Source organism: Protopterus annectens, chromosome 14.part0 (genome assembly GCF_019279795.1).
Source record: "Protopterus annectens isolate FY-2018-M chromosome 14.part0, PAN1.0, whole genome shotgun sequence".
Classification (NCBI taxonomy): domain Eukaryota; kingdom Metazoa; phylum Chordata; order Ceratodontiformes; family Protopteridae; genus Protopterus; species Protopterus annectens.
Genome location: NC_056748.1, coordinates 414,503,327 through 414,528,660, shown reverse-complemented (window position 1 = coordinate 414,528,660; position 25,334 = coordinate 414,503,327). Strand labels below are relative to the sequence as shown.

The following is a 25,334-nucleotide window of genomic DNA, read 5'->3' as shown; positions in this document are numbered from 1 at the left end:
AACGTTTTGTGTCCTATCAATCAGCCAAGTGGCTATTTATTAGGGGACATATGGGTTTATGCCTAATTTTATAAGTTTATTTACAATACCTGAATGAGGTATTATGTTCAACACCTTGGTCAGTCTGAGGTAGGCAATTTTCTGTGTTTTGCCTCATCCAAAGCTTTAGTTACCTTCTCAAAGAAGTCCATCAGGTTAAGAAGGTGTGACCTGCATTTGACAAAACTGAACTGGGTAGGGTCCAGCAACTGTAGATTTCCAATGTTATTGTTTATCATATTCATGATAATTCTTTCCATGGCCTTGCATATGAGACTAGTTAAACTTACTGGTCTATTATTTATTTAACAATTCCATAAATCTCCAAGAAAGCTGAGTTCTCTAAATAGCTGATAAGTATGAATTTAATCTATATGGTTCTTAGCTACACTTTTTTATGTTTAATGGAAATTACTATAAATAAAAGACTGGTATAGCCATGGGGGCAGCTATGGCCCATAGGCTAGCCAACACAGCACTAGGAAAATGGGAGGAAGATTATGTTTTTAACAACAGAGAATACATGCAACATATCAGAGTGTATATGTGCTTTATTGATGACATCTTTATTGTGTGGAAAGGAGACAGTGCTAAATTAGAAGATTTTAACAACTATCTGAATCAAACCACCAGCTTTTTGCATTTCACCTCTTCCCACAGCCTCACCTCAGCAGTCTTCTTTGATATGCAGATTACTAAAGACTTGGAATAAGGCAAAATGGACACGGATCTTTACAGAAAACTTATTAGAGTAAACCTCCTGCTACATAATATGAGTCTCCATCCCGCCAGGACAAAATACAATATTGCAAAGTCCCAGGGTACAGGCTGACCAGGATCACCATGAAAATGGAACCCCTCCTTAAGAACCTAAATGATCATGAAAATGAATTTTTGGTGAGAGAATATGAAAGCAATATGTTAAGAAGCATTCTAGAAAGTACAATTGACCTAAAAAGTACAAATTCACCGTTCCTTATAGGAGGGCATTGAAGAAATCTATGGACAACAAATCTAGACAGTTGTATCTTGACTTTTACTGTTGACTATCACTGCATCATTAATATTATTAGAGAGAAATGGGCCAGAATTACTGAAAGCTTGTATTTAATGGACATCCTTGGAGAAGCTCCTTCCTTTGTGCATAGGAAAGCCAGAAACAACAGGAGTTGGGTTGAAGGTAGGCCCAGACCATTGGATGCATGCACCAATAAGTGTGGAGCCAATTGTATCTTTTCTTCAGCACATATAGGAGGAAGACATGTTTTTTCTGCCCTTATTTAAATAAACTGATTAAAACCAATGCAGGAGCTGACTGTAACTCAATGCAGGTGGTTTACAGGGCAAGCTGCAATGACTGTGTAGCATGTTATATGGGAAAAACGCTCAACAGACTTAAAAGAAGGATCTCTGGCCATCCTTCCAAAAATAGAGCTGAGTACAAGAATAATGCAGTGGAGCGGCATCTGCAGCTTCACAAAAGACACAATTGCTTTAAATTTCAAATTATTGATCATGTAGACCTTTTGGAACTGGAAGAAGACATCCCTGATCTTTCAGAAAAACAAGAACTACTGTGGCAACTGAAACTGAACGGTTAGAAAACCAGGGCTTTATTATTATTGGTCCATAAAAAAACATACTAAAACTCAGAAAACTACCTCACTGTAAAAAGACTAATACAAGTCTGATATGTGACTGGTTAATGCTGACATTACATGCTAATATTGTTATAAACAAATATTAAACACTGTAAATATTTTACAATGAAAATAACTAACATTGGTGCTGTTTTCTGATACTCAAGTGCACTTTTACTCATTCAAACTAAGTACTTTCTTTTTTAGATGCCACACTTGAACAGATCCCCAGGGTCTTAATGCTTTATTTTTTACCTTTTTCACTGTATTTCTACCTTAGCAATTATATCTATGGTTTTCAGCTTACTGAGGTGCTCACTTGTAGATTTATACAAATGTTCATTAATATTATAATATGTTTTTTTTACACACAAACCTGATGAAGTATTTATTTGATACGAAAGCAATCTTTGTTAAAAGTGTTTCAGTTTATATGTATTAATATCTATTCTGATAGATGTCTAGTGGTAGATCTGTTTGTTATTTAATCAGTCATTTTGCTAGTGAATTAGTTTCTTAATTAATAAAGTTTGGATTAGTAGGTTAGCCTTAATATGCTGTTCTTATATTATATATCTTAAGTTGTCTCTACCATTTTAGTTTCAGTTCTAAGGTAGCACAGTCTCAGTTTACACTATGGTGTTAAGGGGAAGGGGGGACATGTTTAAAGGAATAAGAAAAATACTTTTATTGCTCTTAATAGAACCACCTCTGTAACTGCTCCCTTGCTCCAAATAACCTGATTACATATAAATAATGAATGTTTTTGATGGCTTTCATTGTACTCTACCAGAATTGCTTGTTTGTGTATTTCAATAAAGGATATTCCATTTTAAACTTAACTGTGGACTGCCTACTATTTTCTATTTTATTATTTTGCAGTATGTAGTTTGCAGTTCAATTGTTAGTGAACTAGGTGCATAACGTAATTCAAGAAATGAACTTCACACCCCCCCAGACTGCAAAGTTTCTTCTTGTTTTGTTCTTCTACAAAATAAAAAACAGTTCAATTGAGGGCATACTTTAATTTTCTACATAAAGTATGGTAACTTTTTACATGGCTTTGTATGACTGTTTTTCTATCTAACCAGAGGTCAACTAATTATCATCAATAGTCTGATATTATTCTTATGATCACAGTCTTCATATTCCAGACTTCATGGCTTCAGGAATAAAGGGTAAAGCTATGAAAAAATCTGAGCAGTAATCTTGATATGTCACTAAAACAGTACCTAGCATGCCTACACAATTATTACAGGTTTGGGAGGGTTCACTTATGGTTCACGAAGTTGTTAAGTCCTCAGTGTTTGCACTAGCCATACTCATTCCACAGCAGCTTGCATTCCAAACAGCATGCACATGTCAAGGAACAGCTCCCTGAATCTTGGCTGTAGTGAGGTAGAGAAGAGATATCCTCCAAAACAACATGTTGTAATTGTTACCCACGTGCAGTCTGTAATAGAGAACACTCTTCCAGACTACTTTTTCAGCCTGCTGGCTGCTTTGCTTGTAAGTTCAAAGTACAGTGGGGTTCGGGAATTTGTACTGCTTGTCTCACAAAGCACTCGCCTAAAATGTGCACATTAAAGAATTGATCTTTAAATAGCCAAGGCAAATATGTGTGATATTTCCATAGTCACATAAACATTCATATGTTCAATGACAGAGATTTCCTTACCCAGTTGAAGGGGTCATGATGCATCCTCCTTTGTCTGGTGACATCCTACAATCACAGCTCCTTTCTGGTGTGTCATGGTTCATTCCCAAATTATGACCCAGCTCATGTGCCATGGTAACAGCTGCACCAAGTGCATTCTCAGAATGATCCTAACAAACAAAACATTCAACAAATCATCATATTAGCAATTTTTATTATTTATTTTTATTTACTAACCAGGTTAGACCTGCTGGGCAATGCCTAAATTCAGAGGGGACCCAGGTAGTAAACAGTGAACAACACAGCAGAGACAACTGTATACAAAAAAAAAAAAAAAGATTTTATAATGCACAAACATTACAATCCCATAATTTTGCAAAATCCTCATGGTGTTTAAATTAGTTTTGTGAAAACATAAACTATAGGGAATAACTATTTTAGTCAAATAACAGGTAAAAACAATGGGACTAGAGACCAGAAGGTATTTTATTCAAATATTGATCAGATTCTGCAAAGTAGTGAGAAAAGAGATGAGAAGATAGAACATTGGGTAATAAAAGAAAATTAACTAACAGCATTGAGTAGTGTAGTATGTCAATTAGTCATTACTGAGGCAGTGCAAGTCGGAAAAGTAAAAATGTGTGTTAGTCTAAAGAGGGGAAAAAAGGAAAAAATAATACAATAAATATGCCACATAAAATATTACATAATTTCTTCAAATCACTGAATATTTCAATTTATAGCCCTATAATGTGTATTTATACCACAAATGGCTCCCCACCACAAATGCATTCTTTAACTAGGCATTAACATAGGCTGAATAAGTGCCATAGTAACATTTGCAGTTTTAAGCAAGTATAGAATGATATGATTACACATACAATGACATAATTTAAATGAGTATGATGTGTCTGTAGATACTCAGTTGCTGTTTGCTCCACTTATGGAACCTGTGGTAAAATATTTTGCTCTACATTTTCATCCTATGCTGGTGACCACTTTGCCAAAAATAACCTAAAAGCACTAGTTACTGTTCCATAATTTAAAATACTTTGTGACTTGTGCTCTTTCATCATATAATCTTGAAAAATTGGTCACATTTTAAGAATATCTGTGTCTGGGGAAAACAGAATGTTCATTTGTATACATAAGAATAGTGTAGGGATAACAGTGTAGTCATAATAACTGGGATGTGAATGCAAAAAGTATGAAGTGCAACATTTCTTCAAAAAGTATAAAGGAGAACTGAACATGCATTCAGCTGTGAGTTTTACAATATTCTGAGGCATAATCTGTCTTTAGAATACAGTTTAAAATGTCAAAAAGTGCACTGTCATCCCCTTTGGTAAAAACACTGTACCCATGAACTACCTCATAAACAGCAGTCTACTTAACGCCGAATGTGTGGTAAGAGACCTTGGGACCCAGGTGGACAGTAGTCTCTCCTTTGATAATCACATCACCACAGTAGTCAGGAAATCCTTCTATGTGGCACACCTCATCACAAAAGGGTTCTCATTCAGGAAAAAAGAGGTTATTGTTCCCCTCTACTCGGCACTCACTAGACCCATTATAGAGTACAATGCCCTTTTTGGAATGCACCTCACAAGACATCTGCAGCAGATGGAAAGGCCACAGAAGTACCTCACAAAGAGGATTACTGGCCTCAAACAGATGCCCTACACTGACCATCTCAAAAAAACCCAGCTTTACTCTGTAGCCTACTCCAAGCAGATCTCTGCCTAACATATAAAGTTAAGTTAAACCTAAAGCTGTTGGACATGCTACTCCTAAAGAAATCCCAATCCCTCTGAGCTACATGCTTTAGGGACCTAAACTTTGTCACCACAATACACAGAACATGCTGGAGGGATAGATTCTTATCCCAGAGGCTTCCTATACTATGGAAGAAGCTACCCATCTATGCCAAGCAAAGTTCCTCATTAGCACTCTTCAAGAAAAATCTTGATGAGTGGATGGGAAATAGGAAATACACCCAGGGGATCACTTCTATGACTCTGCTCGACAGGGGCACAGGAAATTAACTTTCTTATGTGGTGTAAGCCAGAGAACCTTGTTGGCTAGGCTTACTTAGGCCCTTGGGCCGATAGCCTAGTACCTACCTATGAACCTAAGTCTAAGTTATGAATTCGGTCACAAATAATAATGTGTCACTTTTTGAGTATCATAACTAAATCAGTTAAGACAAGGCCACTGTTACTCATTCATTTGTATTCCATGCTGTAAAAGGCTTCTACTCCTTACAAACAGGTGACACTGAGTCCAGCTTGATACTTTGTATCTCACAATACAGAAGGTGTGTTTTATTTGTAGTGTTGTATTCACCATATAATTATTATAAAGCTGCTCTCCTATGACTACAGATAACACAATGCAAAGTCAGACCCTTGTCTGTTTAAACCTAAGGATGGCCATTCATTGCCTCCTGACCTACGTTGTAACAGACCTCATAAAGAAATCAACATGTACATTGAGCTACCTTCTTGTGCTTTTGGCATGGAATACAAACCAAGGCCACTGCCAGCTGAAAACTCATGGAAGTGCTGCTGATCATGCAATAGGCATGTTTCCATTACTCCAGCTAGACACCGGGTCTCATAATTGAATATAAAATGTATGCTTCTATTCTTAGCAGTGATTGCATCACAAAGGATTAGAGTGATTACTGAAATATATGGTATGTGCTTCTATTTATTTATTTTTTTTTAACACAAACTGTTCCATCAAAAAACAGGAGCTCAAAATTAAAGTTTTAGCTTGTGGTTCTGTTTCTGACACCAGTGGCTATATTCAACCTGTTGGTACTCAGGAACACCCAAGACTGCTTACTGATATAGGAATAAAAGGGATTTTATTGTTATCCCATGGAGTCAACCATTCTGGTTTTCATTCAGTTAAAATAATATTAAAATGCTAAAAAAAGAAAGAAAAAATAATAAAATATAAAACAAGATCCGAAAATGCAACAAAATTAGGAAGTAACCTCACAACAATGCTAACAATCCTGAAGGATAAACACAAGTTAAAAGCAAACCTAAAAAAAATAACAGTAATTTCAGCTATATATCCTACAAACATACAGAATAATAGGGGCACTATGTGATACTCAAATAGAATATTAAGGATATTATTTTCCTTCCAAACATAGATAATCACTGTAAAAACCCATGTCTGTGATTCTAAGGCTAATATGTAGTTAAAACCATGCATTGGTGCCTTAAACAGCATATAAACAAGATATTGTAGCTACACACACTGCCATATACCTGGAGGAGTTCAGCTATGTAGATGATGTATTTCAGCCTCAGTTCACAAACATGCAAGTCATGGAGCACAACCACTATAGGAGGCTAGTAGTACAGTGGACTGAGTGCAGCAAAACCAAAAGTGAGATTCCTAGTGTCCCTTTAAATAAGTCAAAATATTTCTGTTCAACAATATATTTAGTCTTCCATGGTGACTTGTGTCTAGCTTTTCAAGCCTTGAAAGACACGACCTTCTTTTTCCTCCTATTCCCCCACAGAACAAACTGTTTCTCAACTACTTGATTAAAAGAACTAAATCTTCACCAACAGATAAATAATACACATTGGTATATTAGATGCATATCCCAACATATCTGCCATCTTTGTTACAAACTTCCTCTGCATGTCAGAGTAGCACCCTTGCCACCTATAAAGGTAAAGCTAGATAAATGGTTGGGCAGCCTTAACCTCTCTTCTGGTCTACCTTGTTTTGCCCTCCTTGAAGACAGAGGGAACATTTGAATACATTTCACTGGCTAGGACTGAAGTGGTCTACAGGCTGCCTAGTACTTGCGTAGGAAACTATGAAGATCAGAAGAGAATGCAGCACAATACTTAACTGAAATGTCCATGTCAGTACTTACCATGCACATTTACACATTTTTCATCAAAGTTATAGGTTTGCCTTTCCATTGTGAGGTATGGGAGTTATTACTATTGGAAGCTCCTGTGCCATAGAATCGTTTCCATAACAAAAATGATACAATTAAAGTTTATTACACAGATAAGGCAAATGAGGCACAGAAGACTATGAGTAACAAATCTCTCCCCAGGCTCTGGAATAGACTGTCCATACATGTCAAGCAGAACACCTCTTTGGCCCTCTTCAAAAGGAACCTTGATGATTGGATGGGAGAAAGGAAATTCACCCTAGGGATCACATCAGTCACCCTGCAAGACAGGGGACCAGGGAAGTAAATAGTGTGGGAAGAAATAGCCAGGGAATTGTTATGGCTAGGCTTCTATATGCCCTAGGGCCAATAGCCTAGTACCAACCTATGAATCTAAACCTGCACAGCACAGATTTGCTGCACCACTATCCTCCAGTGCTGCTACATTAAGTAGGTGACCTACAGACCTTATATATGTAAAGCTCAGTAATGGCAGCAATCCTTTACTTATGGACATGTGTGTGTGTGTGTGTGTGTGTGTGTGTGTGTGTGTGTGTGTGTGTGTGTGCGAGCGCACATATATATATCTATATATATGTGTGTATGTATATATATATATATATATATACACACACACACACACACACACACACACATGTATGAGTAAAAATATATATACATATGCTCACATGTATGAGTAAGTACTTACATGGTTCCTGAAATATGTCTTAAGGATCTAATCCTTCATCAGGAGAAACACAAGACAAATTGGTATGATGGACTTTTATCTTGATGTATCTCCCACAATTGTAACTAATTTCTACATGTCAAGCAGTATAAGCACCCTTGCCATCTTCAAGATAAACCTAGATAACTGGATGGGCCTTCTTAAATTCTCTCTCTCCCTCACCCCATCTATCTCATGTTGTTCTCCTTGAGGCCATAGAGAATGCTTAAATATGGTTTATTGATTAGTCTTGCAATGGTCTGTAGAGCGACTTCTTGCTACTTTCCTATAGATTTATGAAATCCATGAACAACAGAAAATCAACACAGACTGTGGCTGTTTTATAACCAATGGAAGTATTCCATCCAGACTTCTTATGCATAAATTCCAGTGATTCCCCCACACATCTGAAAAGCAGACTTCATGACAAATTAATAAAGACCATTACCACTTCTCTTTTAAAGGATAACTACTAAGGTGGAAAGTAAAAGATAAGAGCAACCAAAATACTGCAGAAAATTAAATCAGATATTAAATCAACAGAGAAATGAAGACCAACACCATACCTCCATCAGTCACACTCTCAAAAAGAGTCAGCAAGATTTAAATTTTCTCAAATTATGTACAGCAGACTGTTCTATAAATAAAAATACTTTGGTGATCATTGACTCAACTGTTAGGCCTGCTGACTTTCTTCTCACTAGATAGGACAAATACAGGGTGATGCTGAGTTACCTTTCAGGAGCCCATGATCTCTGATATTTCAAGAATACTTAAACGTTTTCACTTAACAAATGAGTGTAACATGGTTATGGTCCATATGGGGGCAAACAATCTCTGATGCAAAATCCTGAGGGATATGGAGGGGGAGAGAGAGAGAGAGAGAGAGAGACAGAAAGATGTCACAATACTCCATGCATGTCACAAACACAAGCAAAGCTCTTAGTGGAATCCATCCTTCATTCTTCAAGAATTATGTCTATGTACAAAAAAAGGATAATTGGATTCAAGACTTGGATTTATTGTTGGGCATTATTTTGGGGGAATCAGTATGAGCTGGCATAGGACAAGACATTTACTTGTTTTGCAAAGGATGTTCTGCACCTCTCATTCCAAAACTTCCACATACTGGCTAAAGCTTTTGCTGATTCCAAAGTGCCTTTTTAGGCAGAGTCTGTCTAATGGACATATCAACATAACTAACATCATATCCAAAGCAAGATTACATTAAGGTGGCTCTGGTCAATGCCAGGACTCTCAACAACAAGCTACCTGACCTTAAGGCTGTTCTGCATCTGGAACAATCCATATCTGTGTAATGACTGAAACTTGGGTTAAATATAAAGAAAGCATTCCCTCCATCCTTTGGTTTTGTGAATATGATGACTTCAGGCCCACTGGAAACTAATGTGCTTCTTTCCATATTTGTTATGAACTATATCACAGACTAATTCTCAGAGACCTTTAAAGTGAATTCCAAATCACAATAAACAAGAAAAATATCAGTTCATAAACTGTTACAGGATACCTTCTATGTCCCTAAAAATCAAGTATAATGAGAATATATATCCCACTCACACTAAAGCGTCTCAGGCTGGGAAAACAGAAGAAGCAAAATCCTGTAGACACCACCACAGCAGATAATGAGCAAGTTCCACTTGATTAAGAAGAAAATGAGCTTTTATTGGAAGTAAAAACCAAAGGAAAAAGGAAGGGACTAAAGCCACATTATGATTGTTTTTTCAATGTTATTTAAACTATTGTTGGTCTTTACATTACATGATCTGAAGAAGGCAGTTTATGCCGAAAGCGCTAATCATATTTTATTTGTTTTATCAATAAAAGCTTATTTTCTTCTTAAACAAGTGGAACTTGCTCATTCTCTGCTGTGGTGACATCTACAGGATTTTGCTTCTTCTTAAAAATCAAGTATGGTTCCTAACTGTATTTGATGAACTTCCCATAAATGCGAACCTTATTATTTTGGGTCACTAACTACCCCTTAATAAACCAGAATACCCATACCTCCAATGTTTGATATCCTCAAAATTTCTAAGATTTAATAAACAAGCTTCTTGGATCAGAATGTTAACAATCCCTCTAGTAGACAAAACATTCTTGAACTGATCCTTATGAATGTAACTCCTTCGTGAGTTATTCCTTTCAGTGGCAGATTAACAACACCTTGGGCCATGAGTGGTTTTCAAACCATGGGACACCCGCACACTTTTTGCACCATAAATAAATGTTCATGTTCTTTTGAATTCACTTTCCTGATGCAAGACCATTCAAAGGATTGCCATTAAACATCATTAATGTCCATACCAATCAATCACAGCCACCTGACTGCATACATCTCCAATATCTGATTGTGACAAAAAAAAGGGCCACATTAAAGTATTACAGTTTGTCTTATACAAATGTTAAAGCCAGATTAGTGACATTTTAAACCTGATCATGACAGAGTCAGCCACTTTCATCTACACACAGCCCCAGTACTCAGCAATTATCGCACTGTTTTCTGCATACACCTTAATATAAAACTTATTTCACACAAATGTACACCACACATGCAAAGCCAGACTGTTTAAACAGAACAAACAAGAGGATAAGTTACTTTAACCCACAGACATCCCCCACCAATCCCCAACAGTTGTACCACAATGCTAAATACACCTCATTTAATTGTGATAAAAGATAGCACTTCTCAACATCTTAGCACAAGAATCAAGAGCAAACAACTAATGAGAGACAAAAGCTAAAATCAGAGGCCGGATTTAAATATTGATCTTGTAAAGATAGAAAGCTGTTGGAGTAACAGTTTTTGTATTGGCAGAAGGATATGAAATTTGAAATGTCAAATGTCTATCATTACTAAACAATCCTTGGTGATTTGCCAGAAAACCATAGAATTCAATAGGCATAGACCAAAAACACAAAGCAAAGTCAGAGACATTCTGTATAATCGGGGACAGTTTCAATTCTGTTTCACATAATGACTCACCAGAGAATACATACTTCAATGTATTTCATACAAATGGACAGTAGTCCTGTAGAGTGGGACTTTAAAAATGAGCAAACAGCAAGACAGCAAGTTGCTTTTGTCCACGGTCACCCCCATCACTCCCATATAGTTACTATGCGTATGAGGCACTGATCAAAAATATAAGTCAAAGTGAGGAACATTAAGTGAAATCAAAGCCAGTTTGAATTTATCCATAGGGACATAAAAAGTAAAAAGTCAAGGGCATTCAGAAGCCATGTAGTTGAAACACTTAACGTCCTTAAGGGGCCATTTTCATATATCCCATGGGCCCCTATTTCAGGAGGTCTAAGGTATCACACAGTGAAAACTGTAGCTTGGCTGGGTTTTTCTTGGAGTTTTTACTGAATGGTTTGTCTGTGTGACCTTTTTACCCTCTGGTTCGCATATGCACATATATACAAATATATTAATATATATATATATATATATATATATATATATATATATATATATATATAAGTATGTATATATGTGTGTGTGTGTATATAAATATATATATATATATATACATATATATATATATATATATATATATTTATACACACACACACACACACACACACACACACACATATATATATATATATATATATATATATAGATAGATGGATAGATAAATATATATACATATATGTATAGACATTTACATATATGTGGCTCTAGTTTAAAATACTGAAAGACCAAAGGATCTGAAATGTTGTTGTTTTTGTATTTTGATAAACTGTTCTTCATAAAAGTGTATTTTCATTTACATGTACTTTCTCTAAAGTGGGTTCGATTGTCTGTTATTCAGTAAGGCATCCTGTTGACGAGAAGTAGACGACCCATATACAGATATAGATATAAGTATAATAGCCAACACCAAATGAGTGTACAAATGCTCTGACTGCTGCTTTTCTGGGCTTCTTGTGATTAAATAGCCTGAAACTAATATTTTGTGTGCTGGTCATTTTTGAATGGTGTACATACATACACACATATATATATATTCACGTTAGTAGCTCAAAATACTGAAATATTAACATTCAGTATTTTGAGCCCATAAAGTGGAATCCTGAAAAGAGCGAAACCTCAGAAGCACGAAATTCAAAACCTGGAATACCACAGGTTTTGAATTAGCACTTCTGGTGTTTCACTGTGGTTATGGATTCAGGTAAGTGTGTATGTGTTAAGGGTTTTGGGTAGGGGCTGTGGTGTGTGTTAATGTGTTTTGCTGCTGTGATGTGTGTGTGTGCGTGAGGAGAATGTAGCTTGTGTGGTGGTGTTTTGTGTTTATTTGTATGTAGTGCAACATCGGAGTTAGAATATTTAAGCAGGGGGGTGTGCAGCGGGATTGCCCCCCCCTTTTTTATGTAGTAGAGAGCTTGCGTTTGTGTGTGGGGAGGACGGTATGTTTGTGTGGAGTAGAAGCTCTAATTCAAAATCTCTGGTGTGCGAGATTTTGAATTTTGTGCTTCTGAGTTTTCATTGTTTTTAGTTTTCTACTTTATAGCCTCGAAATACAGAATTTCGACATTTCAAAGCTATAAAGTGAATCCATCTATATATATAGCAGTAGAAAGTTGATTATCCGAACTAATTGAGACCTAGGGTAGTCTGTATAATCAAACATACATTGAACCAGATAAAAAACTGCAAAAATCTTGTTTTTTCTGCATGCTTTTCAATCATTCACCGATACCAGTGGTCAATAAAGAATATTTTTCAAACATGAGCTGGTTACAAGCTCAAAATACACACACAAGCAAATACGTATAACATTTACATGTTCAGACTTTATGATTTTTCTGACCCAAAAAACTTTGTAAGGCCACGTTCAGATAACTGACGTTTCTGATTATCAACGTTCAGATAATCGACTCTCTGATGTGTGTGTGTGTGGGTGTGTATATATGTTTGTGTGTGTGTGTATGTGTGTATATATATATATATATATATATATGTACATACAGTAGATATAAAAAGTATACACACCCCTATTAAAATGCCAGGTTTTTGTGATATAAAAAAATGAGACCACAATAAATCATTTCAAAACTTTTCCCACCTTTAATGTGACCTATAACCTGTACAATTCAACTGAAAAACAAACAAATCTATTAGGGGAAAAAATATAAAAAATAAAAAGCATACAATAAGCTGGTTGCATAAGTGTGCACACCCTTAAACTAATAGTTTATTGAAGCACCTTTTCATTTAATTACAGCATTCAATATTCTTGGGTACACACCTGTCATCAATTAAGTAGAGACTCTGATTAACACAGAATAAAGTTCAGCTGTCCTAGTAGGATTTTCCTGACATTTACTCAGTTGCCTACTACAGCAAAAGCCATGGTTCACAGAGAGTTTACAAAGCATAAAAGGGATCTCATTGTTGAAAGGTATCAGTCAGGAGAAGGGTACAAAAAATTTCCACAGTATTGGATATACCATGGAACACAGTGAAGACAGTCATCAAAAGTGGAGAAAATATGGGACAACAGTGACATTGTAAAGTACTGGAAATCCCTCCAAAATTGATGAAAAGACAATATGAAAAACTCATCAGGGAGGCAGCCAAGAGACATACAGCAACACTGAAGGAGCTGCAGGAATTTCTGGCAAGTACTGGTTGTGTACTACATGTGACAACAATCTCCCGTATTCTCCATATGTCTGGGCTATGGGGTAGAGTTGCAAGATGGAAGTCTTTTCTTACATAGAAAAACATCCAGGCCTGGCTAAATTTTGCAAAACAATACATCAAGTCTTCCAAAAGCATGTGGGAAAATTTGTTATGGTCTGATGCGACCAAAGTTGAACTTTTTGGCCACAATTCCAAAAGGTACATCCGGCGCAAAAACAACACTTCGCATCACCAAAAGAACACCATCCCCATGGTGAAGCATGGTGGCGGCAGTATCATGCTTTGGAGTTGGTTTTCTTCAGCTGGAACTGGGGCTTTAGTCAAGGTGGAGGGAATTATGAACAGTTCCAAATACCAGTCACTTCTGGCCCAAAACTTTTAGGTGTCTGCAAGAAAGCTGAAGATGAAGAGGAATTTTACCTTTCAGCACAACAATGACACCAAGCATATATCCAAATCAACAAAAGAATGTCTTCACCAGAAGAAAATTAAAGTTTTGGAATGGTCCAGACCTAAATCTGTGGGGTGACCTGAAGAGGGCTGTGCACAAGAGATGCCCTCGGAATCTGACAGATTTGGAATGCTTTTGCAAGGAAGAGTGGGTAAATATTGCCAAGTGAGATGTGTCATGCTGATAGACTCCTACCCAAGAAGACTGAATGCTATAATTAAAATCAAAAGATGCTTCATCAAAGTATTAGTTTGAGGGTGTACACACTCATGCAACCAAATTATTGTACATTTTTTATTTTTTATATTTTTCCCCTAACAGATTTGTTTGTTTTTCAATTGAATTATACAGGTTACAGGTCACACTAAAGGTGGGAAAAGTTTTGAAGTGATTTATTGTGGTCTCATTTTTTATATCACAACAATCTGGTATTTTAACAGGGATGTGTACACTTTTTATATCCACTGTGTGTGTGTGTGTGTGTGTGTGTGTGTGTGTGTGTGTGTGTGTATATATATATATATATATATATATATATATATATATAGAGAGAGAGAGAGAGAGTAAGAGTAAGAGAGAGATTTTGTTTATTTATTTATTTGAAATTTGTTGACCAGATTAGTTCGACTGAGCCAAAGCCCTTTTTCATTGGAGGCCTGGGGAAAAAACCTACAAAGGTATTACATATGAATAGAATATAAACATATAAAATATAAAAACATAGAAAATATAAAGAACATAAAAATATAAAATGAGTACATAGTTTACAATAGGTGAAGAAAAAGCATAAAAGTTGTATACAATCTTATACAAACCTATCTAGCAGTACAATCACTGAAGTAGTAAAATCCTTAATATACTATAGGAAATATGTTCCAAGTGTTTAAGCTACTGATGTTTAGTAAAGATGATTGTTAGGTCCATAACATGTTTGAGTAATCAAAGACAAGATAAGAGTAGTCTGATTAAGCAGGTTGTCAGGTTATTTACAAGTAAGTCTGACTGTAAAGCAGCTGGGAAGGGATAAGAGAGATAAGGGGGGTAGGCTAGAGAGAGCAGAAGAGGTTGGGGGGATGAGGTAGGAAGAGAGAGCAAAAGAGGAGAAGGTAGAGAGTTTAAGAAGGGTATTTAAAGTGACAGGTCCAGGTGCTTTTTAGAAAGTTTTTGGTAGCAATTTTAAATTGTTGTGGGTGCTTAACTCATTCACTTCAGAACAGCTCAGAAAATGCTGTCTGCCTACTTCCACCACAGGAGCAACAGTGCAGCCTGAGCTCATTTTCAGATAATCCATTTGTAATACCATGCAGAAAACAAATGTTCTTAACTCTTTAACCATAACAGCTTGATTAAAATTTAAATGTGAAAGTTGTTCAGTAGACACTGATCTTTCTAATGTTGTAGATGTTGATAGTGTGTATCTAAGTCTTTATTAAATATTTGCCAAGGAATGCTGATGTTATGCATATTTTTTACCTTTTTGGTAAAACAAATCACAATATCTTGGTGAACATAGCATGTAGGCCCATATGATTTGTAATTCATTTGTTTGTATGAATGCTAACTTTAAAGTGATACCTTAACCATCACTGTGTGATATTCCTTTACTAATATATTTACAGAAATATGATTATATGTCTCCTAATCTGATAATTAAACAAAGCATAATATTTCATCACCTGTAACAGACAGAGACTACATAGTGCACAGTTTGTGTGGCTCAATATCAGCTTCAAAATGATACATCATGTGTGTCATCAACATGTTGTCTCACAAAGATCTGGGTATAATAATGAGAAATATCCTAATTTCTATAATGCAACAAATAAGCAGAGTATTTGATTTCTGTCCTTGTCATAGAGGAGCATTAATTTTTTGCAGAAACAGATGTTTTCTTTTTTGTTCTGCTGTGAATATTACAATTTACCCCCTGATCTTGCCTTACTTCCTTGCACTCATATTCACAGACATATGGCAAATATATTAACTTTAATAATCCTACAAGCAAACAAACTGGGATATCTATCCATGTATAAAACTCACAATTCATATTATTACATGAAGTTGTACATTTTGATAGTGGCTACAAAAGCATACCTCACTCATCACCTTTCTATCTTCCCTAGCAGATTTATTTACCAAAATATGAAAAAATATAATAATTTTCATAACCTGAGTCATAAACAAACTGTGATATCTGTACATGTGTACATCATACAGATACAGTTCTTTTACTATGTTGTAAGTACTAATTACTGTCTTCAAAATTACATTTTACTTAGCAAGTTGACATGTTGCGTAGAAAAGTTATTTACCAAAATATAAAAATATATTATAATTTTCATAGCTCAAGTCATAAACAAATGATATCTGTACATGTGTACGGCAAACAGATACAGTTCTTTTACTATATTACAAGTACTAATACTGTCTTCACAAAATTGGTCTTATTCAGCATGTTGACATGTTCCCTACCACATTGTTCATATTTTGGTGAATAACTATCATAATTTTCATAACCTGAGTCATAAACTGCGATATCTGTACATGTGTTGAACATATAGATACAGTTCTTGTACCATTTTGTAAGTAGTAATACTGTCTTCAAAAATGCAGTCTTACTCAGCATATTGAAATGTTTCCTACTACAATTATTTTACCTAACAAGTGATAATGACACAGCATTATACTGTAACTACACATCTTGTAAATTAATAATGTGATAATGACTTGCATTTAAATACCGCAAGGTTCTGCATGCGAAATGTGATAATTGCTGCACATTACCTGTTGAGCAGACAGACATTCATTACATTCCTGGTGCCGGTGTAATATCAGACTAAGCCATTACCACTTGTTAGGAAAAGACCTGAGTAATTCAGTAAAAGTAGCTCAACACTTATATATACATATATATATATATATATATATATATATATATATATATATATATATATATATATATATATATATATATATATATATATATATGAGCCCTTCCTCTAACCTAAACTGTACACACCAATGACAGAGCCAGAATTACTATAAAAATAGTAAACATTTATCTCTCTGATTAGAATCAGACATATAAATGACAAAGTCTGAATATTGTCCAGTGTATCTGGCTGAGAAATGCTAGGGATATCGTTAAAGGACTAAAAACATTTAAATCCTTAAGCCATTCCTTTTACATGAAATGTAGATACAAACAGAGCAAGAAATAGTTCCCAAAGTATCTGAATGATTGCAGCCAGCATTACTGCAAAATTACTCATCTGACACAGACACAGCTGTTAGTTATTCCATGAAACTCTTATATGAAGCATCAGAATGCTGTGTTATCACATCCCCTGTCAAAAACTAATATTACTCTGAGCAAGCACACCTTTTTACTATTAGTTACTTGCTTCCTGTGATATATATATATGGGTCTACTTCTTTTGACCTAACTTTCATTTGCCTGACACTCATTTGCCTGAGACCAAATGACTGAAATTTCATTTGCCTGACAAATATTATTAGCAAGAAAATGGAATATGCCCCCTTCCTCACTGCAGTGTGACCCTGGAGTTAGAATATATAGTTAGGGGGGGTGTGGGGGGCACAGCCCCCCACAACGGGGGCTGTGGGGGGGCAACCCCCCACTTACTTTTCTGTTACTAAGCAATATTACATCAAAAGTTAACAATATCATATGAAATGTGCCCCCCACACCCCCCCTAACTATATATTCTAACTCCAGGGTCGAACTGCAGTGGGGAAGGGGGCATATTCCATTTTCTTGCTAATAATACTTGCCAGGTGGGGTCAGGAAAATGAGTGTCAGGCAAATGACAGTTAGGTCAATAGAAGTAGACCCATATATATGTTATTATATATAGATATATATATATATATATATATATATATATATAAACTACTGAGTATGGCACAGAAACATCTATCATTGTTACATGTCACTGAATTCAGGAATGTACAGATTCCCTTGAAGTCCCCAGGCTTTCATCACCAACATCCATACAAAACAGTTGTGCTGTGCATTAGTAATACACATTTAATGTTTACTAAAATGACAGTCTTGTTATATGAAGTAATGTCTTTATATATCAATGAATAGTTCTGGATTATATAATCCATACATTAGTAATGGAACATCTGGGCGGTCGCGGTGGTGCAGCAGTTAGCGTTGCCACCTCACATCAATAGGTTCTCCAGTTCAATCCTCGGCTGGGGTGTCTTCTGTGCGGAGTCTGCATGTCTTCCCTGTGGTCACGTGGGTATCCTCTGGGTGCTCCTGTTTCCTCCCACATCCCAAAGACATGCTGTAGGTGGATTGGACACACTAAATTGGTCCTAGGCATGAGTGCGTGCGTGTGTGCCTTCTGTGGAAGGTTGGGCACCGGGCTGGCAACTCGACACCATAAAACTCCACTGCCAATCATGAGCGGACAGGTGATCCACTGTGGCGACCCCTAACTGGAAAAAGCCGAAAGAAGAAGAAAAAGTAATTGTCAACATCTAGTGTCATCCACTGCATTTTACAACAAACAACTGTCAACAAAGCTGTAGCCTGTGCTTTTCCATGTTGCACATTACAGATCCTGTCACTTGGAGGATGTGTCAATGGAAGGAAAAATAAATTACGGTAATAATTCATGCTCGCCTAGTACAACAGTGTACAATGAATGCAAAAATGAATGCAGATTTATACTGCCCCATATCAGATGCATCCCTGTGTTGCCTGATGTTACACATTTAATTATGAGACACTGATCTACCACTATATATAATGATGTCTCTGTGATAAGTGCATGCTCCATAGGTCCACAAACTAAGCTTTTTGTAAGCTACAATGCTACCAAATACTTCTAGCATGTTCCAAAAACCATACATGATTACATTTTGCATCTTAAAACAAGTCATACCAATCAGAACAAATATTAATTATGACATTGTTCCACTAATCTCCAAGTATGCATTTTTTCAGAAACTAAGCCTTGGAAAGGCACCAACAGAAATTGCATTCACATTTTTCTCAAGCATAATGTATAACATAAATGTACTATAGATTTGTGCCATTGAAAACTTAGATTTACCACCATCCACACTGAAATGGACACAACTCTCTGAATGGTCAAGTACACAGTGACTCATCTCTTTAGTGCCACTGGTATAATGTAGAAACATGAACTGAATACTGTTATGGACACATCTCTGCAAGATCCCACAGGTACTGTAGTCACTTAATCCTGTTTTAACATTATTCATAGAAATACCTGTATAAGCTTATATTCAATGCTGCCATAGTGACCTACAGTTTTTGAATGTATTTATCTATCATTTGATAGATCATTTTGTCAGACTTAGCTAACCTCATTCAAGATTTTATGTTATAAGATAGTTGTATGTGTAATAAGAGGGTACAGAAAGCAATGCCACAGTATGGGAAGTATAAGGTTTGTACCCCAGTTCATTCAGGTTCATTCGTTAACAAAATGATTTGTTTATTTATGCTGGGTTTCAGCAAGATGGTCCATTGTTATATTCACTTAGTGGTACTATAGCTGTAAGTGCACTCGACCCAATAACTCCCTTGCTCTGGATAATGATACTCCCATAGAATATTATGCATGTAAAGCACACATCTTCCTATGTTCTACATTGTTTTGATAATATCAGCAATAGTTGCCACATGGAGTATGAAATTATGGCAGTTATTCGACATGTGCTCTCAGATGTGACGTGTGAGTTGCATCATAACTGCAGAATACCACCATACAAATCAGTGTGTCAAGGTTAACATTACACTGTATTTTCAAATTATTAACAGGCTCTGGCCATTATATAGTGAGATATGTGATTATTAATCACTTAATCACTAGTTATTTTTACATTCACTGTCACTGTTATTGACAAAGACTGTTGATGAAACTCCTGTAAAATATAATACCACAGTACTTGAGTTTTTCAGTGTTTTGTTCTTTGCAGCTTTGCCAAAGCCATGTTGCAGTTTAACAATGCAAAGGTTTCACTGGCTCTTTACTTCAGAAGAAGACAACGAAGAGCTTGTATACAGAGGCAATAAGGAAATAACAGCACATGGCTGACAGATTACCTAGTTTTCATTTTAAATTCTGGAATAGTCAAAGAACTAGTACTATTTGCACATCATTCCAAAGTCTGCAAACTAGACAAGAAAAAAATGTTGCCTTTACATCCTTATGAAATGTTTCAAACAATCAGTTTACCTTGATTTCTAGTGCTTTGCAATTCTGACTAAGTGTTGTACCCAAGTAAACACTAAATTCTTTATCATGGCAGCATTTCAATACTGTCATACGGTCAAGCCCTGATCAATCTTGTTAGGATTTTGAAAAAAAGTACTTCCATACAGGAGATCACTCCCTACATGCCAGGGGATCACTTGCTCTCACTCCTGACTCTGAAACACTCACACACTCTCTTCTGCTTTCACACACACATTCAGTCATGCAAGCTCTCTCGATGGCTCTCACTCTCTCCTCCAATCTCTCACACACACAGTGTCTTCTTCTTTTGTACACATATTCAGTCACACAAGATCGCTTTCACTGTCTCTCGATCTTTCACACACACACACACACACACACACACACACACACACACACACACAAGATCGCTCTCTGTCTTTACTCTCTTTCACACAGAGAGTCTCTTCTGCTTTCATACACGCATTCACTCACACATGTAGACAGAAATAAACATACAAACACCCACACTTTATTTCGGTCTTATTTTTTTTTACACTTGCTAAACAGTTGCTTAGCAAGTGTAAAATAATAATGCAATCTCTCTCTAACTCTCATACATAGACACGCACTCTCACATGGGTCCTAGTGCTACCCCTCTCCCAAAGACATAACAGGTTTAGCATTAGCATGAATTTTCAGAAGGGGATGAAGACTGAAACTCAAATGCCTCTCAGTATAATCAGTGTAAAGCCTAAAACAGGAACAAGCTATGGCAAAGATACCACCCCTGCATACACACACACACACACACACACACACACACACACACACACACACACACACACACACACACACACCAACACATATGGAATCAGAATTTATGGTAAAGTAACTGAAATGCAGGCTACACTAGTCCCAAAAAATTAAAAAATAATACATGCACTTACCTGAATTTTCCCTTGGGTTTTATGCAAAGCTTGAATGCTGAATCCCTGGGCTGCAAGTTGCTGCGGTAGGTAGTTACTTTGGGGACCTGGCTCACATTGAATGGCTTGCTGTGAAGAGGGATCCTGTAGCAGTCTCTGTGTAATATATGTCTTCTCTAAAGAGAAAGGGAACAATGCTGCTACAGGAACCCCTATTTATTTACCCCCAACAAAGAATCGTGAAGTGTGGACGTGGAGATGTTATACAACAGGTGGCCATGACTGCATGAATCTGATTGGCTGCCACTGCTTCCAGGGCCAGTGAAATAATGCAGGGTAAAGTTTTTAATTTATTTCTAACACCAGTAAGTAAATTAAAGTTTTATAAGATCTTTTGAATGCTTTGGGGGGGAGGGGTGTTTATTACAGGTGAAGGAAGAAACACAGTGTGCCTTCATCACTGGGACATGTCTGGCAATTTAACTGCAATGCAGAAAATTGGCTAGCTATGAGAGATCACAGCCACAGAAGCATTTGCCACAGTACACATGCACTCAGGTCCTTAGAGCCCAAGTACACACATGGCACATGTATAGTACATGGGGGAGTAAATGTCTTGAGCAGTCTTTTAGGCTTGTATATTTGGAGTAGCTTTTGATCTCTGCTTGGGAGAGACCTAGAAGGAGTGTAAAGGGAGACAAGTGAAGAGATGCCTGGACAGAAGGGGGGTAGATACAAGATGGAATGCATGATCTGAAGCAGAAAGAGAAGTAGGTGGTGGGGAAATTCTAACCAGTTTAAGCTTTTAAGAGAAATACAGTGGTGAGAGTACTAGGTTTGATTGGCAGCAAATCTAGCAACTTTACTGTATGCGGTTTCAAGTTTTGTTTAGAGAGAGGTCTGAAGATTAGTGAGGATTTGTGAGCCACAGAATAGAGTTGGAAGGAGGTATGCATGGGAGAGGGAGATTTAGCTTTGTTTGATAGGAATTTTTGATTTCTATGAAGGAGTCCAAGTTTTTGGTGGGTTTTCTTGATGCTGTTTAGAATGTACATGTTAAATAAGAGTTGATTATCAATTATGACCCCAGAAGCTTGGTGTGGAGTCAACTGCAATAGGCGTGTTATGTATTGATGAGGTTGAGAAGGTAGATTTAAGGTGGCTATAAGTGTTTGCAAGAAAAAGCAATGGTTTGGTCTTTTTGGATTTACAATTAACTGATTGTTAGAGAGAGAATTTTCAATGGATAAGAAGGATTTTTGGGTAATGGTGTTTAGTTGAGGAAGTGAATCAGCTATGGTAATGACTGTGTAGTCATCTGGATACTGGACTAGTGATGAGTGTGGATATGAAGGATACAGAAAATTGGTAAACATGTTGAAGAGTAATGGGCCAAGAACTGATCCTTGAGGTATTCCCATCTTGACAGGAAGTGCAGGGGAAAGAGAAGAGAGCCATTTAACAGACTGGAGTTGGTCATTAAGGTAACTAGAAAACCAGGAAATAGCTGAAGTGGATAAATTAAGGTCAGAGAGTTTGGCCAACAACAGTAGGTGGGACACTGTGTCAAATGCTTTAGAGAGAGACCCTGGAATAGGCATTAGACCAATTTAATATCGTCTGTGGCATACTCTCAATTGTACAGATTTTCACAGAACGTTCAGATTTTTACCTCATATATTTGGTCTGTCCCTCATAAAATCAGTGGTTTTCTGGCAAATCCTGCAGTCATGAAGCCATTAAATAATAATATATATTTGTAGTTCAGACTTCATTTCCTTCAGAAAATGCATGCTAACACAAATCCTGTTGTTCTAGCAGCTTTTTAAGTTTATCAAAGCAATATTTAAAATCTGCCCCTATTTCTGGGCCTTTGTCCCCTCATTATTTTAAGCTTTGTCCAGATTTCCTGTGTTAAGAGGTATGGTCTGTGTTTTTTGAGATAGTGTTGATAAAGGATATGAGGACTGTAGAGGTACTGTGTTTTGGGTGAAAACCATGGGAAAACCATATATATATATATATATATATATATATATATATATAAATATATATATATATATCTATATACACACACACACATATATATATATATATATATATATATATATATATATATATATCTATACATATATATATATATATATATATTATAAATGCACACACACAAACACACACACATGGGTCCCTGTCAGCATCTCGAATGCTGACAATATCGAATTTGATATTGTCACATTGAGAATGCCGAAAGGGCAGAACGTCGAACGGGTAAATGGCAATCTCCATAAGGGGAGATTTATGTTTACCTCAAATGTAGTGCGGTCTCGGAGCTGGTATATTTAAGTAGCAGGGGTGCATGGGGCTTGCCCTCCTGCCTACACCCTTTAGTTTTTTTTTTTTTTTTTTTTTTTGGGGGGGGGGGTTATTTTCTTATCGGCATTTGAAAATGTAATAGGTCGATCATTTCAGTTCAACATTTAGAGATTCGACCTATTACATTTTCGAAATGCTGATATAGACCCCACACACATATATGGGTCATAGTTACATCGCTGAAACTTCACTTGTCTGAATTTCCAATAAATGAGACCAGAACTCCAAAAGACCAATTAAATGAACTAACGGTTTGCTGAAGTTCATTTCACTGAAAGAGTAACATGAAGCAGTTAGTGCTGGTATGTAGTGTTTGTGTACCTTATGGCACACTGCACTGTTTTTATAGTTGTACAAGTCTGTAGTTTTAAACGGCATCACAGCGCACGATCGGGAAATATACCCTTTCTATCACTGTAGTGCGATCTTGGAGTTAGTATTTATAATTAGCAGTGAGTGTGTGTGTGTGTGTGTGTGAGAGAGACTTGCCCCGCCCTGCAAAAATGTTTGAGGATTTGCTGCATTGTTGGTTTTTGGTTTGATGTATTGTTGGGGTGGTGTGTGTTCCTGGCTAGTCATGTTTCATTTACTTGGTCTTTCGGAGTTCTGGTCTCAGTTATTTGAAATTCAGACAAGTGAAATTTCGGCGATGCAACTAGGACCCATATATATATATATATATATATATATATATATATATATATATATATATATATATATACACACACACATATAGATAGATATATATACAGATATAGATATAATTCTCCTTTATACTAAAAATACATACTGTACCAAACTCTATTTGCCATTCTACTATCATCCTTCTCTATTGCTTTTTTTCTCCTCCTTCCCAATTCTGTTTCTTCTTTTTTCATATCATAAACCTTTATATTTTTCTCTATTAATCTAAAAATTACTTTCTCTTGATCATACTTTCTTCCTTTCAGAATTTTATAAAGACTCAATGATGAAATTCTTTTCTATTATATATTATTCCTTTTTTAACTGGATTTAACTTAGAACCCCATAAAAAAGATCACCTGCAAAATTTATTTTTCCATCTCAGAGCAAACCATAACTGAACCCAAATAAACCAACTTTACTAGTACAAAACTATTTGTTGAATACAATCTTCAAAAACTTAAATTAAACACATTCCATATCCTATATATTATTTGCAGCTATCTAGTATTCTTCATCCACTGCTCTTTCATATCTCTATAACTTCAAAAAGTATTCTTAAAATTTCAATTTTTTACAACTAAAATGAATTCCTTCTTTTTTTTCCCTCAAAACATTTGCTCTTATTCTTGTTTATCTTTAAACCTATATAATTCAGCTTTCTCTTCTTTTTATTACTTCAGTCAACCATCTTATATTTTTAAATGTAAAAATTGTATCTGCATATACCAACATTAAAGATGTATGTATTCTGATGCTTCTCCCATCTTTTTGACTAATAGTTTTTATTATAACATTCATACGATATAAATAACATACTACTTTGAGGACTATCTTGTTTTACTTCTCTGTGTATTTTTATTTTTCCTGTTAACCATCCATTCATTATAATACCTGCCATCCTTTTTTGTATGCAATTTTAATCAGTCTAATTATGTTTTCCTCAAAATTATACTGCTCTAATATATCCTGCAATTGCTTTCTTATAACATTATCATG

General features: G+C 36.0%; 1 protein-coding gene across 1 annotated transcript in view; it reads right to left on the bottom strand.

The window, feature by feature from the left end:
- The window catches only part of ADAM12 (ADAM metallopeptidase domain 12), a 2,765,134-nt gene that overhangs the window by 883,441 nt on the left and 1,856,359 nt on the right, over positions 1-25,334 (bottom strand). Inside the window, exon 11 of the mRNA XM_044056180.1 lies at positions 3,358-3,506. Coding sequence (XP_043912115.1) covers positions 3,358-3,506 — 149 coding nt within the window. The remainder of the gene's footprint in view (positions 1-3,357; positions 3,507-25,334) is intronic.